The sequence below is a fragment of the Peromyscus eremicus genome, chromosome 16_21 (genome assembly GCF_949786415.1).
Source record: "Peromyscus eremicus chromosome 16_21, PerEre_H2_v1, whole genome shotgun sequence".
NCBI classification, from domain to species: Eukaryota; Metazoa; Chordata; class Mammalia; order Rodentia; family Cricetidae; genus Peromyscus; species Peromyscus eremicus.
In genome coordinates, this window is record NC_081432.1 from 4,202,224 (window position 1) to 4,217,799 (window position 15,576).

General features: G+C 57.6%; 1 protein-coding gene across 2 annotated transcripts; it reads right to left on the reverse strand.

Annotated features, from left to right (window-relative positions):
- Positions 1-6,775: 6,775 nt before the first annotated feature.
- Spdef (SAM pointed domain containing ETS transcription factor) lies at positions 6,776-12,526 on the reverse strand. Of its 2 annotated transcripts, XM_059244145.1 has the most exons (5): positions 12,121-12,526; positions 10,138-10,335; positions 9,282-9,329; positions 9,033-9,179; positions 6,776-6,954 (listed from the first exon to the last, which is right to left on the reverse strand). In XM_059244145.1, exons 1-5 carry the CDS (start codon positions 12,524-12,526, stop codon positions 6,776-6,778), a joined length of 978 nt encoding a protein of 325 aa, XP_059100128.1. The 2 variants fall into 2 exon arrangements, with proteins under 2 accessions (XP_059100128.1, XP_059100129.1); XM_059244146.1 differs by lacking the exon at positions 9,282-9,329.
- Between the last annotated feature and the right edge of the window lie 3,050 nt (positions 12,527-15,576).

Sequence of the window (15,576 nt, forward strand, 5' to 3'; positions counted from 1 at the left end):
ACACGGGAAGAGCACATCCTCCGTCCAGGCCGTGCCAACCCTCCCAATGCTGGGCCCGTTTTGAGGGCTGAAAACCCTGTCTGGGCCTGTGGCCGGAGGGCTGCTCCTCAGAGCCACTCAGCAGCTCACAGAGGCCCTGACCCTCTCCTAAGGCCTTGGTACTGGGCAAAGCGCCCCTCACCCAAGCCCAGGGCAAAGCCAGCAACAGTAGCAGCCCTTCTCCCATTCCCTGGGGAAGAGGCATTGGCCACCCATCCCCCTCCCTTCATGGCCACCCAGAAATGCTCCCTCCCTCACTGTGTGGGCATCTGCCTTTGTGAAGCCAGCCTGCAAGGCTCTCAGCCTCCTTTTCTGCTTCTGTTACCTGGTCGACCTAGGAGACACACGGGCTCAGGAGGGCATCCAGGTCCCTTCTCACCTGGGGAGACACACAGGCTGGGGGGGGGGGGGCACCCAGCTTGGCACTGTAAGGGGAAGCCAGCAGCTCAGGCTGGCATGAGAAAGAAACTCTGGATAGTCACCGTATTTTCTGTCTCTTGGTTTTCTAACATTACCCCCTGAATGCTGGCAGCCCCCCACTCCCCTTTTTCTAAGCCTGAGTCTCCATTAAAGGACTCTGGGGGTGGGAGGGGACACAGGGCCCTTGTGGGTGGAAAGGGGATAGCAGCTCTCCTTGGGTGGGCGAGTGGGAAGCAGACAGGTTGGAAAAAACCCCAGGGGAGAATGGTCAGAGGCTGGTTTATCTGGATCTTTGGGAACAAGGACCTGAGAAGTCCCATGCTCACAGCTGGTGTCTGCTAGGCCTCTGGGCCACAGACACCCTCTGCCCCCGAATCAGGTGGCCTTTTGGGCCTCCAGGGAAAGAGTATGTGACCCTGTGTTCTCTAGGACCCTTTAGCTCCCTGCTACTTCTTCTGACACTGTTAGGTCATGGACCCAAGCACTGGGCCTCTGATCCTCCTTCTCATGAGTAGGGCTGTGGCAGGGGCCTATGTTGGGCAGTCCTCCCTCAGGGCCATGAGCATGGCACCCTATGGACAGGGCTGCCAACACCCCCCTTCCTTATCACTGTTTGCCCTAGGGGCTTCAGCTGCAGCCTAGGTTGGGTCCTGGGCCCCTCAGGACCTGAAGCAGGATTCAAAGCCCTCCTTTTTCCATAGCTCCTTCTGCCTCCCCAGCTGGCAGGAGTCCTTCACCCCTTACCATCACTCACACCCCAGAAAGGCAAGAAGCCGCCATGCCTGCACCTTGGGGCCTGGGCTCCCCCTCTGCACCAGCGGCTTCCCAGCACCTGGGGAGGAGCTGCGGTCCTGTCTAGACCCCAGGCCTGCCCCTCCCCCAGTACACTAGCTGCCCACTCCTGGGCAGGGACTGGAAAATCTATCCCTTATGAAGAATCACCTTCAGTGACCCCATTTGGGACCAGACTTGGTCCTCCAGCACCTCAGCACCGCGGTGCTGAAGGGTCTCCCCCCTGGAAGTCCCTAGAGCCCTGAGCCAAGGCCCACCTGTCCGTCACTGGTGTCAGGGCACTCAACCTTGGGCTGGACCATACCCCTCGCCATGTCCACACCCCCCCTGGACTCCCCAAGGGCCCCGTTGATGCTGCACGAGACCCTGCAGGGCTCGGTCAGTGACGTGTTTCGTCCCCTGTTAAACCACGACCCTGTAGCCTGGTTCCGGGGTGGAGCCAAGGCTGCCCTGCCACCCGCCCGCCCGCCGCCACTGCGTCTGCCGCCCTAGGCTTCCTGACTCCATTAGTTCCAGACACTTGTGAAACTCCGAGAGTGCTGTGGCCTCAGCAATGCACCTGTTTTGTACATGATTGTGTAACTGAAAGGTCTATAAATACAAATATATATATATCTATATCTCAGTTGTGACTGTATGGCTGTGGATAAAACCAGAATTCTGTCAACCTGGCTGGACTTGTCATCTGAATCGTGTGCATCTTTAGTTCTGGGGGTTTGTGTGGGTCCTTGGAAGGAGCTCTGTAATGAAGCTGTCTGTCCTGGGTGGGGTGGCCCTGTGCAAGGCTAAGTGCTGTCCAAGCTGGGCAGTTGAGGGTCCACGTCTTACCCAAAGGAGGTTGCTCAGGCTCTGGCCTCAGGTACAAAGTAGCAGCACTGACCGGTGGACCTGGGCATTTAAAGTCCCAGACTCGCGGCTCCAAGGCAGAGGTGTGGCCCGTTGGTTCTTGTCTAACATGTGAGGTTGTTTCCATACCAGGCACCACCACCGATAAATAAACAGCCAAATTCGTGGTTCAAGGGTGAACTGGATCTTCAAATAGTTCTGAGTTTTAAAAGGGAGTTCTAAGAAGCCATTGCTGAGGCCCCCCATGGGGTGACAAGGTCCTCTTGCTCCTCTGCTGCTTGCCCCACTGTGAACACATTTTGTAGGAGGCCTCCTGGGAGCATCTGCCCTGGCAGGACTCGGAGCTCAGCTTGCCACGCCCTCCCAGGCCCTCAGCTGGGTCTTTTCTGAGACCCACGCCCCCCTTCCCCTGCCTCAGCTCTCCCAGTCTGTGGGGGTATCAGAGGCTCTTCTGACCCTGGTAGTCTGATAGGGCCTCACGCAAACATAACCCCTGCACCAGCAACCCACCCCAGGGTGCACACAGCCCTCCCCCTCCCAGGGTGCACACAGCACTCCCCCCCCCAGGGTGCACACAGCCCTCCCCCTCCCAGGGTGCACACAGCACCCCCCCCAGGGTGCACACAGCCCTTCCCTCCCAGGGTGCACACAGCACACCCCCCCGGGTGCACACAGCACTCCCCCCCAGGGTGCACACAGCCCTTCCCTCCCAGGGTGCACACAGCACCCCCCCCCCGGGTGCACACAGCACCCCCCCCAGGGTGCACACAGCCCTTCCCTCCCAGGGTGCACACAGCCCTCCCCCCCCCAGGGTGCACACAGCCCTCCCCCCCAGGGTGCACACAGCCCTTCCCTCCCAGGGTGCACACAGCCCTCCCCCCCCAGGGTGCACACAGCACCCCCCCAGGGTGCACACAGCCCTTCCCTCCCAGGGTGCACACAGCACTCCCCCCCAGGGTGCACACAGCACTCCCCCCCCAGGGTGCACACAGCCCTTCCCTCCCAGGGTGCACACAGCACTCCCCCCCAGGGTGCACACAGCACTCCCCCCCCAGGGTGCACACAGCCCTCCCCCCCAGGGTGCACACAGCACCCCCCCCAGGGTGCACACAGCACTCCCCCCAGGGTGCACACAGCACTCCCCCCCCAGGGTGCACACAGCCCTTCCCTCCCAGGGTGCACACAGCACTCCCCCCAGGGTGCACACAGCACTCCCCCCAGGGTGCACACAGCCCTTCCCTCCCAGGGTGCACACAGCACTCCCCCCAGGGTGCACACAGCACTCCCCCCCAGGGTGCACACAGCACTCCTCCTCCCAGGGTGCACACAGCACCCCCCCCAGGGTGCACACAGCACTCCCCCCAGGGTGCACACAGCACCCCCCCCAGGGTGCACACAGCACCCCCCCCAGGGTGCACACAGCACCCCCCCCAGGGTGCACACAGCACTCCCCCCCAGGGTGCACACAGCACCCCCCCCAGGGTGCACACAGCACCCCCCCCAGGGTGCACACAGCACCCCCCCCAGGGTGCACACAGCCCTTCCCTCCCAGGGTGCACACAGCCCTTCCCTCCCAGGGTGCACACAGCCCTTCCCTCCCAGGGTGCACACAGCACCCCCCCCCAGGGTGCACACAGCACCCCCCCCAGGGTGCACACAGCACCCCCCCCAGGGTGCACACAGGCCCCCCCCCCAGGGTGCACACAGCACCCCCCCCAGGGTGCACACAGCACTCCCCCCCAGGGTGCACACAGGCCCCCCCCCCAGGGTGCACACAGCACCCCCCCCAGGGTGCACACAGCCCCCCCCCAGGGTGCACACGGTGAGAGGAGGTGAGGCTGGCATGGCCATCATCTGCCTCGATCTCCTAAATCCATCCGTAGCTGAAGCTCTGCTCTTCCCCGACAGGACTCTTCTTGCTTATTCCTTTCATTCTCCTCCTTCATTCCTTTAAACAGTTTGTTTACATTTTTATTGAATGTGTGTGAATGTTCCAGAGACCCAGCAACCAAGAGCATGCTTGAGCGCACATGTGCTTCCTGTGGAGGGCCGTGGACAACCTCCGGTTTCCTGGCAGGACCCTTTACAGGCTGCGCCATCTCACCGGCCTGCCTTCCTCCCCCCCCCCCTTTTCCCTTCTCCCTCCTCTTCTTCCCTTCCTCTGCACCCCTCCCCTTTATTCATTCCTTTCTTTTTTTTCCTTTGCTGAAACTAGTCTCACTAGGGCTGAGGAGTTTGCTCAGCAGTTAAGAGCACTGGCCGCTCTAGCAGAGGATCCAGATTCAATCCCCAGCACCCACATGGCAGTTTACAACCTTCTGTAATTCCAGTCCCGGGGATCCTACACCCTCTTCTGACCTCCGAAGGCACTGCATGAATGTGGTACAGACATATGTGCAGGCAAGACACCCATATGCATAAGTAAGTCTAAAATAAAATGATAAAAAACAGTCTCATAAAGCTGGCCTCTAACTGGCTGTATAGCTGAGGGTGACCTTGAACTCTTGCCTCCCGTTTCCAAATGCTAGCATTACAGGCTCAGGCCTCCATGCCCAACCCAGGAATCTTAGAGTCAAAGTGATCTCCCATACCTCCCCTAGGTGGAGCTGTTCCTGCTCCCCAGTACCTCTGCCCATTTGAGAAAACCCCAGCCCTACAGCTCCCGGATACCCCAGCCCATTTGAGAAACCCCCAGGCCTGCCTAAGCTTTGAGCCTGGCCCAGGCACAGCTGGGACATCCAGTGTGACTTCAGGGACTCCTGAGGGGCAGGATAGGCTGGCTGGAGACAAAACCAGTTTAACAGAGCACTGAGCCGACCTCTGGCCAGAGTCCCAGTCTGCCTCTTCCCTGGGGATGGGAGACAGCTGGGGCCTAGCAAGGCAGAGGCCTGGGTAGATCACACACACACACACACACACACACACACACACACACACACACACACCCCTCCTGTCAAGTCCAATCCCGACTGACAGATGCCAAGGCGCTGTTTGCTCTCTGTCAGGGGTAAACATTCTTCAGGAGACAATAAAATTGCTGGGGGCAGAAGGCAGGGTACAAGATGCCTTTAACCCTTGGTGGTCCAACCTGGTGAGGTGGCATACACCTTTAATCCCAGCACTCAGGAGGCAGAGGCAGGTGGATCTCTGAGTTCGAGGCCAGCCTGGTCTACAGAGTGAGTTCCAGGACAGCCAGGGTGGTTACAAAGAGAAGCCCTGTCTCAAAAGACAAAAACCAAAAAGCCCCTTTGTGCTCTGGGTGCTGCTGGCTCCCTGATCTTTCTCCTAGAAGACTGGCCTCAGAAGCTAAGGGCTGTGGGGCTGAGGTGCCAGCTTGTTTAGGAAGGAAAGGCAGGGAGACTCCTGTCCCTGGAGGGACGGTGTGAGCTCATCTCCCGGGCCTGGCATCCATAGCTGCGTGACTGTGAGCTAATTGCTCCGTCATCCTGGACTTCTGATTGGCCATGTGCAGAATAGAGAAGTGACCCTGACTTCATGATTTTGTTGAGAAAATCAATGACAAGAAGGAGTGGGCATGGCCAGTGCATGGCAGGGCCTCAGGAGGCTTGATTTGGGCAAATAAACCAGGGACGTGTGATACGCTGAGTTGCTCAGGAGAACGAGCAGATGCATGCCCAGCTCCCCACACTCAGGTGGCTCTCGTGCCCAGGTAAGGGACACAACTCCATGGATGGATCTTGGGAAGTCTCTGGGGGACAGAGACTGAAACCCCAGCATCCTTACAAAGCTACCGCCCCATTAACAGCCTGAATCGCCCACCGTCTCCCACCGTCCACCATGTGACTCAGCTCTCTAGGGTGGCCAGGCAAATATAATAGCTCTGGGCCTCTTGCAGGAGAGCCAGACCCCTGGCACACCTGGGCACACCTGGCGGCAAGCCCTGCCCTTCAACAGAGCAGGTGCAGAGGCTGCCTTCCTTACTTCGGGCCTGTGTACAGATGCTCTCCAGCCTGGCCCACTCCTGCTTCAGCCCTGCCCGGTTGAGGAGGATGCAGTGGCTGGCTAGACTAGCTACTTCGGCCTGGAGGACTCTCTGCCTCTTCATGACTTCTACCAAACAGCTACCATTTTTCTCTTAGGCTCAGCTCCATGACACCTCCCTGGGCAAGCTTTCCTTGTGATCACCACCCTGAACACCCGTGACCACAGTCACCTTTAACCACTCCTGGCCTCTTGGCTGTGCCATCCACAGCCAGACACTGGGGACCTGTTAGTTGTCTTGTATCTTTATTATCCATTCCTAGGGCGCCCCTGGCTCCCCAGCATGGTGCAGACATCTCTGAGCACCAGGCCAGTTATGGCACAGGGTGGTGGCAGAAACAGAAGGCAGTAACATCACCGTCCTGTGAGTTGCCTTGGTCCAGTCCCTTCTTGCCGTAGGTGGTTCCTCCAGGAATCTCACAGTCCAAGCCTGGGTGGGGGAATTCTCCATTTGTGAGCAACCCTAGCTCCCTTGACCCTCCAGGGGCCTGTGTACTTGAGCAGTATGACCTGAAGAGGGACCCAGAGAGCTCATGTGTATCCCAGATCAGTGACTGTCTCTCCGTGACCTTGGCTTCTGGAATGCCAGCAGCCCCCGGATTCATATTGGGCAGAGCCCTGGGCAGCAGAGCGTGGCTGTCTGGGGCAGGCTGTAGGCCTCTGGCCTCTGTGGCTCTCAGACAGGATGTACAAACTGGTAGACGAGGCGCTGAGAGATGTCAGGTTTGCGGATGATCCCCTTCTTGTAATACTGGCGGATGGAGCGACTTAGCTTATCATAGTTCATGGCCGGCCGGTTCTTACGCACACCCCACAGCCGGGCCACCTGGGCAGAGTCCTCAATTTTGAAGATGCCTGGGGGAAAGGAAAGTGAGAAGAGAGGAGGGGCATGTGGAGAGCATGAGAAGAGGGATGAGATCAATCAGTCACTTTTGGGGGAGGCATAAGAGACAAATGCTGGGGCCCTCTTCAGCCCTGGGCCCCAGGGACAGGCCATGCGACTCAGCAAACATCTTCTCTCCTTCCTTCCTTTCTTTCTTTCTTTCTTTCTTTCTTTCTTTCTTTCTTTCTTTCTTTCTTTCTTTCTTTTCTTTCTGAGACAGGGTCTCTCTCTATAACCTTGGCTGTTCTTGAGTTCTGGGATTAAAGGCATGTGTCACCACACCTGGCATTATCAAATATATTTCAATAATTTTTACCTTTATTACTGGCTGAAATTCTAACTTACGCATAGTATTAGATCAAATGCAGGTGGAGGATCCCTAATCTGAAATTTGGGGTCAGCACTGCATCACAGCCTGGAGTTTTAGGATTTGGGAATATTTGACAGGCTTTCCTGGCCAGAAATCCACGACAGTGTTCTAAAGAGTTCACGTTTGGGGAGTATTTAGAAATTTTATATTAAAGGTCAGGCAATACCATTAAAGTGAAACTCACTTGTTTTTAAACATTTCGATTCTGGACCTAGAACATTTAATGCCATATATGGGACTCACATTGTGTTTCTGATAAACACCATGAGTCTCTAGGTTGAAGCTATGATTTTTCTTGTTATTAATTTTTTTTTTTTTAAAGATTTATTTATTATGTATACAGTGTTCTGTCTGCACATATCTCTACAGGCCAGAAGAGGGCGCCAGATCTCACTACGGATGGTTGTGAGCCACCATGTGGTTGCTGGGAATTGAACTCAGGACCTCTGGAAGAAAAAGCAGTGCTCTTAACCTCTGAGCCATCTCACCAGCCCTTGTTATTAATTTTTTACGTTCATTTATTTATTGTTCATGATCATGTGAGTGTGTGTCAGCAGACACATGCCCCAGAGTGCCTGTATGTGGAGGTCAGAAGACAATTTGCAGGAATTGTTTCCCTTTCCATCCCATAGGGATTGAACTCAGGTCTTCAGGCTTGGTGGCAAGTTCCTGCCCTCACTGGGCTGTCTCACCGGCCCCCAAAACATGATGTTTTCTGGTTTTTAAGATTGTATAAAGATTTATTTTATTATTTCATGTGTATGAGTGCTTTGCTTGCATGTCTGTAAGTGCGTGCCTGGTGCCTGCAGAGGTCAGAGGGGGGCATCAGACCCCTGGTGCTGGCGTTAGAGAGAGTCCAGAACAGCCATGTCGTTCTGGGAATTGAACCTTGGTCCTGTGCAAGACTAAAAATACTCTTAACAACTGAGGCGACTTTCCAGTCCTGTTTTGTTTTTTTTGAGACAAGCTCTCTCTATGTAGACTGGAGTAGGCATAAAATTCACCACCAGCCTCTGCCTGCCCAGTGCTGGCCTTAAAGGCCTGTGCCACCACGCCCTGCTGAAGCCATGTTTTCCATTGTCAGCAAATACTCTCAAGTTCATACTGTGTTCCAGACACTGTGAGGTGCTGAAGGAGTCTCAGTACCAGGGTGAAGTCTGGTGGAGGGGGCGACGAGGATACAAACAGCACCCTAAACCTTAGAATCCTTGGAGTTGGAGGGGTGCAGATCTCTGAGTGACATTTGGCACAGGGTGAAGGCGGAGTCAGTCTAGGCCACACCCCAGCGCCTCTCCCTGCTGGAGCCACGCCCCAACCCCGCCTCAATCGGAGCTCCGCCCATGCTCTCCAGCCCTGCTAAAGCCCTGCCCACCACCTGTCGCACCTCCGCCTACAGAGGCCCCGCCCCAGCCCTGCCCACGCTCTGTGTAGGGGTTCCATACCACAAAAACCTCACCTTTCCTGCCCTCCCCACCCTGTCCCTCATCTAGAAGCCATGCCCCTAACCCAGCCCCTCCCCGCTCAGCAGTCTGAGCCCCGCCCACAAAGCCCGGAGCCCCGCCCTATAGAAACCCCACCCTCCCGCTCTGGCCCCTCCCACCACAGACCTGTCCCTCTGACAGAAGTCCCGCCCCCTTCCAGCCCCTCCCCGCCCTGGTGAACGTGTCCCGCAGATCGTACCTTTCTCCTTGTTGAGCCAGCGGATGAAGCGGCCGTAACTGTGGGGCTTGAGCAGCAGCTCTTTGAGGAACTGCCACAGGTGGATGGGCTGCCCGGAGCACGACGAATCCACCTCGCCGTCTGTCCAGCCCTCCTCGCTGGTGGAGGCTGGAAGCCAGGGGGGGCAGGGTGAGTGGCCGCTGCGACCACCCGCTTCCCCAGGCAGCCTCCCTCAACCCCACCAGGCCTTCCTGCGCCTGCCCGGCTCACCGCAGTAGTGAAGGGCCCCAGGCAAGGTCCTCTCCTTCATCCAGGCCGCTGTGGGACAAGGAGAGGAGGTTGGATGACTCCCTGTGGCTGGGGTCCTACAGCTCCCTGCCTCTTGCCTATCTAGAGTAACAAGATGCTAACAAGGGGGTGAGGATGTCAGAGCTGCCACTGCGTCGCCCCCATGTGCAGGGGCTTCCCTTTGCTCACTGAAATGGGACTGGGACGCCAGTTGGAGCTGTGGCCAGGCAGCAGGTGCTGAGGGAGGCCTTAGCGTTTGCACCAGGCCTATCCCTCCAGCCATCCACTAGGCCACCCCCTCTGCCCACTGCTAGGCCATCAGCCAGGGACAAAGCTCAGGTCACATCCACTGGCCAGGCACCTGGGCTGGGGCAGGCGCTGATCACTCAGAGTCCCCTGATTCATCCCAGACCTCTAAGAAAAGGGGCCTTGACCCAATGAGCAAACACAGAATCCTCCAAAGTGCCAAAGAGGAAAAAAAGAGCAGGCAACAGTGCTGTGTAAGTGTGTAAACACAGGTGTGCCATCACTCGTGTGGAAGTCAGAGGACAGTTTGGGAGATCCATTCTCTCCTATCATGCAGGTCCCGAGTTGTCAAGCTTGGAGACGAGCAGCTTTACCCACTGAGCCCCTGATAGTCTTCATGACTTCTTTAATAGAAAATAAAGCTAACCTTAAAAAGGGGAGGAAAAATAAGAGCTGGGCATGGTGATGTGTGCCTGTAATCTCAGCACTTGGGAGGCAGAGGCAGGAGGATTGATGCAAGTTCAAGGCCAGCCTGGTCAACATAATGGCCTGGAGCGAGGCGGGACTCGGCCTGTGCTGTCCCCTGTCTCACCTGACTTCCAGATGTCCAGGTGTGCATGCAGCACATCCCCGCCCAAGGGTGCGCGCTGACGGAACTGCTCCTCCGACATGGCGCATAGCTCCTTGCCGCCCAGCTCCTGGAAGGCCTTGCCGGCTGGAGGCAGCCGGTACTGGTGTTCTGTCCACAGCAGCCACTTCTGCACGTTACCAGGGCTCCAGTCCCCAGGGTCTGGGCAAGAGACAGCATCTTCGCTCAGGACTGCTGGCGGGCACCACCCCAAAGGCAACTGTCCATGGGGGGATGGTACACCCATGGGGCTTTGTTGTCCCGGGACCACACACCCCTAAGGGTGGGGATGTCCAGAGCCTTGAGGAGCCCCGTGGTGGCAGACACTTCCACAAAAAGGAAGTGAGAAGGAAGAGCCATGGCCCTAACACAAGCTTGCTGCCTCTGCAACCCCATCATGCCCAGGTGTCTGTTCAGCCCCCCAGGGCGCCTTTCTAGAGACACTAGCTCTGAAGGAGACAGTGACATTCAGTCACAAACAGCCAGATACCTCTCGCCTTCCACAACATTCTCAAGGGGAAAACCCACCCAGGAACCCCTCCATCCTGGAATTTTAGAGATGAAGAAACTGAGGCCCATGAGGGGAGGGGTGTGCATCCCTGTCCAGTGATTAGCTGGGTTCATAGCAGCTGCCCCAAATGGCTACGGATCAGCTAAAGGTAGAGAAGGGATTCACCAGCTGTGTGTGTCCCCTGGGAGGCTGCTCTCGGGGGCACACAGCTGGAACCAGACTGGGTCACAGTGGCAGTCCTCCAGGAGAACGCTGGTTCAAGTCAGTGTCCCAGGCAAGTGACCCGCAAGCTAGACCGCTCCCACTTTGTAAGGCCATTTTCCTCCTTGAGGTCAATGCAACTTGTCTCTGTCCCCATTGTTCTGAGAGTACAGCCCTCCCAAGCCGCTATGGGGGAAGAGGAACCGTGGGAGAGCCTCCTGGGGTAGGGCTCTCCAGAGTGTGGGAAAGTGGAGAAGAGGAGCTGTGGGCAGGAGCTGCCTTGAATGGGGGACACCACCTGGGAGCATCTAAGCAGATTCATGGGGGGTGGGGGAGGCATGCAGGAGCTGAGTGCAAGGGGCAAGAGAAGCCCCTCCCTCCCATTAGAATGCTACAGGGTGGAGGCCAGGACTCCCTGCCCCCCAGCCATCCCACCTAGAGCACTGGTTCCATGACACACCCCAGACCAGGCAGGTGCGCGCACGTGTGTGTGCGCGCACACACACACACACACACACACCGTCTGTTCCTTGGTATCCCCTCCTCGTCACAGCCTTCCCTACCAGTTGACTAGGGCCACCCATCATGCTGGCTCCACACACAGAGGGACCTCTATGTCCTGTTCATTGTTTAGTCCCCCAGTCCCTGAAGGGTGAAGTCAATCAGTGATTGTTTATTGAAGACCTCTCACGTCCAGTGCTGTCTAGGAGCTGGGGTACCCAAATCCTTTAGTGGGGTACAGACAGCAAGCGAGGTGGGAACAAACGTGCTCTCGGACCTTTCAATTGTATTGCGAGAGCAAGAAAACGGGGGGGGGGGAGCAAGAGGTGGGGTGCGGGAGACAATCTCATCCGAGGATCAGTGGTCTCATGGGGTTGCTGCCAGTTAAGACCCGAAGGCGGCCAGGGACGGGCTAAGGAGGATATCCATGGGAAAGCACTCTTGGTTGAAGGTCCAGCAGGTGCAAAGGTCCTGGGGTGAGTGTTGTGGGAAAAGCAGGGAGACCAAGCAGCTGGAACAGAGTGATGGGCGAGGGAAGCTGAGTCCCAGGAAAGGTGGGAGCTAGTTGGAACAGCACATGAACGCTCTTTATCCACTAAGTGAGGGCAGGTGTGGTTGGGCCTGGGCCTGGCTCCAGCAGCTGTGTGTTCTGGGCTGCCCAAGGTGATCAGAGTCCATCTGGCAGACCCCCACCCTGCGAGTGTCCCCGGTGGAGGTGGCAGGGAGGGTCTCACCTGCTGTGATGTTGAGCAGCTTGCACGCTGTCTCGATGTCCTTCAGGACCTCGCCCACCACCATGGACTGCACCTGCTCAAGCGAGTGTTCATCCAGGCTGCTCGCCGAGGCCTGGCTGTCGATGACCGGACACTGCTCAGGCTCCTCCAGTGGCTCCTCCCGGGCACCGGCCTCGGGGACCTTGGCTACCCAGCTGCCATCCTCAGGGTACATGTTAAAGTAGGAGAGGTAGAAAGCAGACAGGCCCTGCTCAGGGGTGGCGGGAGGGCTGGGGCTCCATTCTCGCTTCTCAGGACCCACTGCTCCTGCCTCCGCCTTCTCCACACCTGTCCTCAGTGCCACATCTGGGGACAGCAGCAGGTAGCCAGGGGACACATTGCTCAGGCCTGGGCTGGCGCTGCCCATGCTGCTGCGTCTGTAGAAATCAGAGAAGAAGGAAGGTGGGTCTGGTGGCTGCCCAGGCTCTGTGGGGGCCACTAAGCTGGTTATAAGACTCAGGCTCAGCAGGCAGTGGGCTGGGCCTGGGAGAGGCCTGGGGGCTTCTGGGTCACTGGGCAGTGAGTACAGGGCTGGCTGGAAGACAATAAGGTGGATGTGTGGGCAAGATCGGGCCTGGGCAGGTGGAGGGGCAATTCTTTTTAAGGTCTTAGGTAGCACAGGCTGGCCTAGACCATCCGGTCCTCCTGCCTCCTGTAATTCCTAAGTACGTAGCACCTGCAGCTGTGGGAAGGCCCAGGGCACCTTGATCCATCTCTGCTCATTCTCGAGGGTCCACTGTGCAGCTGGCTTTTGCCACTACAGGAGCAAAGGGAAAGACCCAGACTGGAAGAACCCTTGGGATTCTTCAAGGGCTGAAGCTAACCGGTCTGAAAACGTCCCACAACTCAGGAAATGGCTTCCTGTTCTTTTGGACTAGCAAATCTTGACGAATGCAGCCGAGATGAATTTCAGCTCTCTCCCCACCACCCCTGGCTCAGTGCCCACCCCCTTGCTCAGTACCCACCCCCCTGGCTCAGTACCCACCCCCTGGCTCAGTACCCACCCCCATTGCTCAGTGCCCACCCCCTTGCTCAGTGCCCACCCCCTTGCTCAGTACCCACCCCCTTGCTCAGTACCCACCCCCCTTGCTCAGTACTCACCCCCTTGCTCAGTACCCACCCCCTCTGCTTAGTGCCCATGCCCCTGCTCAGTGCCCACCCCCCCTGCTCAGTGCCCACGCCCCTGCTCAGTGCCCATGCCCCTGCTCAGTGCCCACCCCCCTTGCTCAGTGCCTACCCCCCCTTGCTCAGTGCCTACCCCCCCTTGCTCAGTACCCACCCCCCTTGCTCAGTACTCACCCCCTTGCTCAGTACCCACCCCCTTCTCAGTACCCACCCCCTCTGCTTAGTGCCCATGCCCCTGCTCAGTGCCCACCCCCCCTGCTCAGTGCCCACACCCCTGCTTAGTGCCCATGCCCCTGCTCAGTGCCCACCCCCCCTGCTCAGTGCCCACGCCCCTGCTCAGTGCCCACCCCCTTGCTCAGTGCCCACCCCCCTGCTCAGTGCCCACACCCCTGCTCAGTGCCCACCCCCCTTGCTCAGTGCCCAGTTCTCCCACCCTCCAGCACAGCCCTGCAGGCTGCTGCAGGGAGGGAAAGCCAACAGAGGAGGAGAAGGTGTTGCCTCTGGTTCCAACTCTTCCTTTCAAAGAATCCTTTAAGTAACAAGGAAGAAAAGGTTAGGGTGGGTGGAGTGGGCAGAGATGGGGGGGTCTGGAGTTTCGGGGGACAGAGGGCAGGCCTGGATTAATTTCAAGTCCTTCTGTGCAAACATGCGTGTGTGCCATGGGCCCTTGGTGTTTACCAAGGCAGTGTCCACAGCCTGCTCTGCCCGAGTCCCCACCCTGGCCTGTGCCCACACCCTATACCCCAGGTGGTGGCCCCACCCCAGGAGAGCCTTCTCCAATCTCCATCCCTCCTCTTTCACCCCTCAGTGGCCTCCCGCCCCATCCACATCCCCAGCAGCCCCACGGCTGCCACGTTAGGACAGTCCCTGCCAGCTCCCTGGGCCCTGTGCCCAGCCACTAGCTTTTCCAAAGGGCAGGAGAATTCGATTCTCTATGGCCTTGTGTTTGTCTGGCCTCAGCCACAGGTGTGTGTGGGGAGACAGGTGCTGGGGTCCAGGTACTGTGGCAAGAGGGGCCAGATGGGCCAGTGCTGGCCTGGGTACTATGTAATGCCACATTCTTACCTCATCTGTTGAGTAGGCTTTGTGGCCCTGGCACCCATATCCTCTCCAGGGGGAGGCAGCCCAAACTCCTTCTTACCCCTGTTTTACTGGTGAGGCAGTCAAGGTGCAAATGAGGCCGGCTGGACCCTTCCTCAGCAGAGACTTCTGCCTCCCCTCCATCTCTGCTTTCCAATGCCCAGAGCTCCCGACTGAACAATGGACTAGCAGTGGAGGAAAGGGCCCCTGATGCCTGGGGCCTGGTAACTTGGCTGCAGCTGGGCTGAGGCAGGAGAAAAGGCTGTCGCAGAGAATGCAGACACTGGCATGCCAGGGCGCCCACACATACACACCATGCTGGATAGTTTTATGTCAACTTTTCTTTTGGTTTTTCGAGATAGCTCGAAAAACAGGCTTTGGAGCCTGTCCTGGAACTCAATCTGTAGCCCAGGCTGGCCTCGAACTCACAGAGATCTGCCCATTTCTGCCTCCTGAGTGCCAGGACTAAAGGCACGCGCCACCACCGCCCAGCAGTTTTAGGTCAACTTGACACAAGCTAAAATCATCAGAGAGAAGGGAGCCTCAGTTGAGAAAATGCCTCCATAAGATCTGGCTGTAGGCAAGCCTGGAGGGCATTTTCTTAATTAGTGATTTTTGGGGGAGAGCCCAGCCCATGGTGGATGGTGCCATTCCTGGGCTGCTGGTCCTGGGTTCTATAAGAAAGCAGGCTGAGCAAGCCATGGGAAGTAAGCCAGTAAGCAGCTCCCCTCCATGGCCTCTGCATCAGCTCCTGCCTCCAGGTTCCTGCCCTGCTTGAGTTCCTGTCCTGGCTTCCTTCGATGATGAACAGTGATGTGGAAGTGTAAGCCAAATAAACCCTTTCCTCCCCACCTTGCTTTGGTCATGGTGTTTCCTCACAGCAACAGTCACCCTAACTAGGACAGCTACCCACAGCCTTGGGGACGTGGAATAGGGTCTCCCCTCATAGGTGAAGATGGCCAGGCTCAGGAGAGTGTAACCTGCCTGTGTGTGGGCTCTGCTCCTTGGACCACAGTCTCTTTAAGGCACCTGCTCTGGCCACCTCCCTCTTCCGGGGTGTCTTGCCACCTCCCGATTGGGTCCCTTCCTCCTCCAAGGTTCATCTTCTGCTCTTGGCTGCTCACCCCACCCCAGAGTCAAGTTCATTTCCTTCCGACACCCTTTTATCAGACTCCTCTGTTCAAGAACCTGGCAAGCATGGTCCCTACTGCC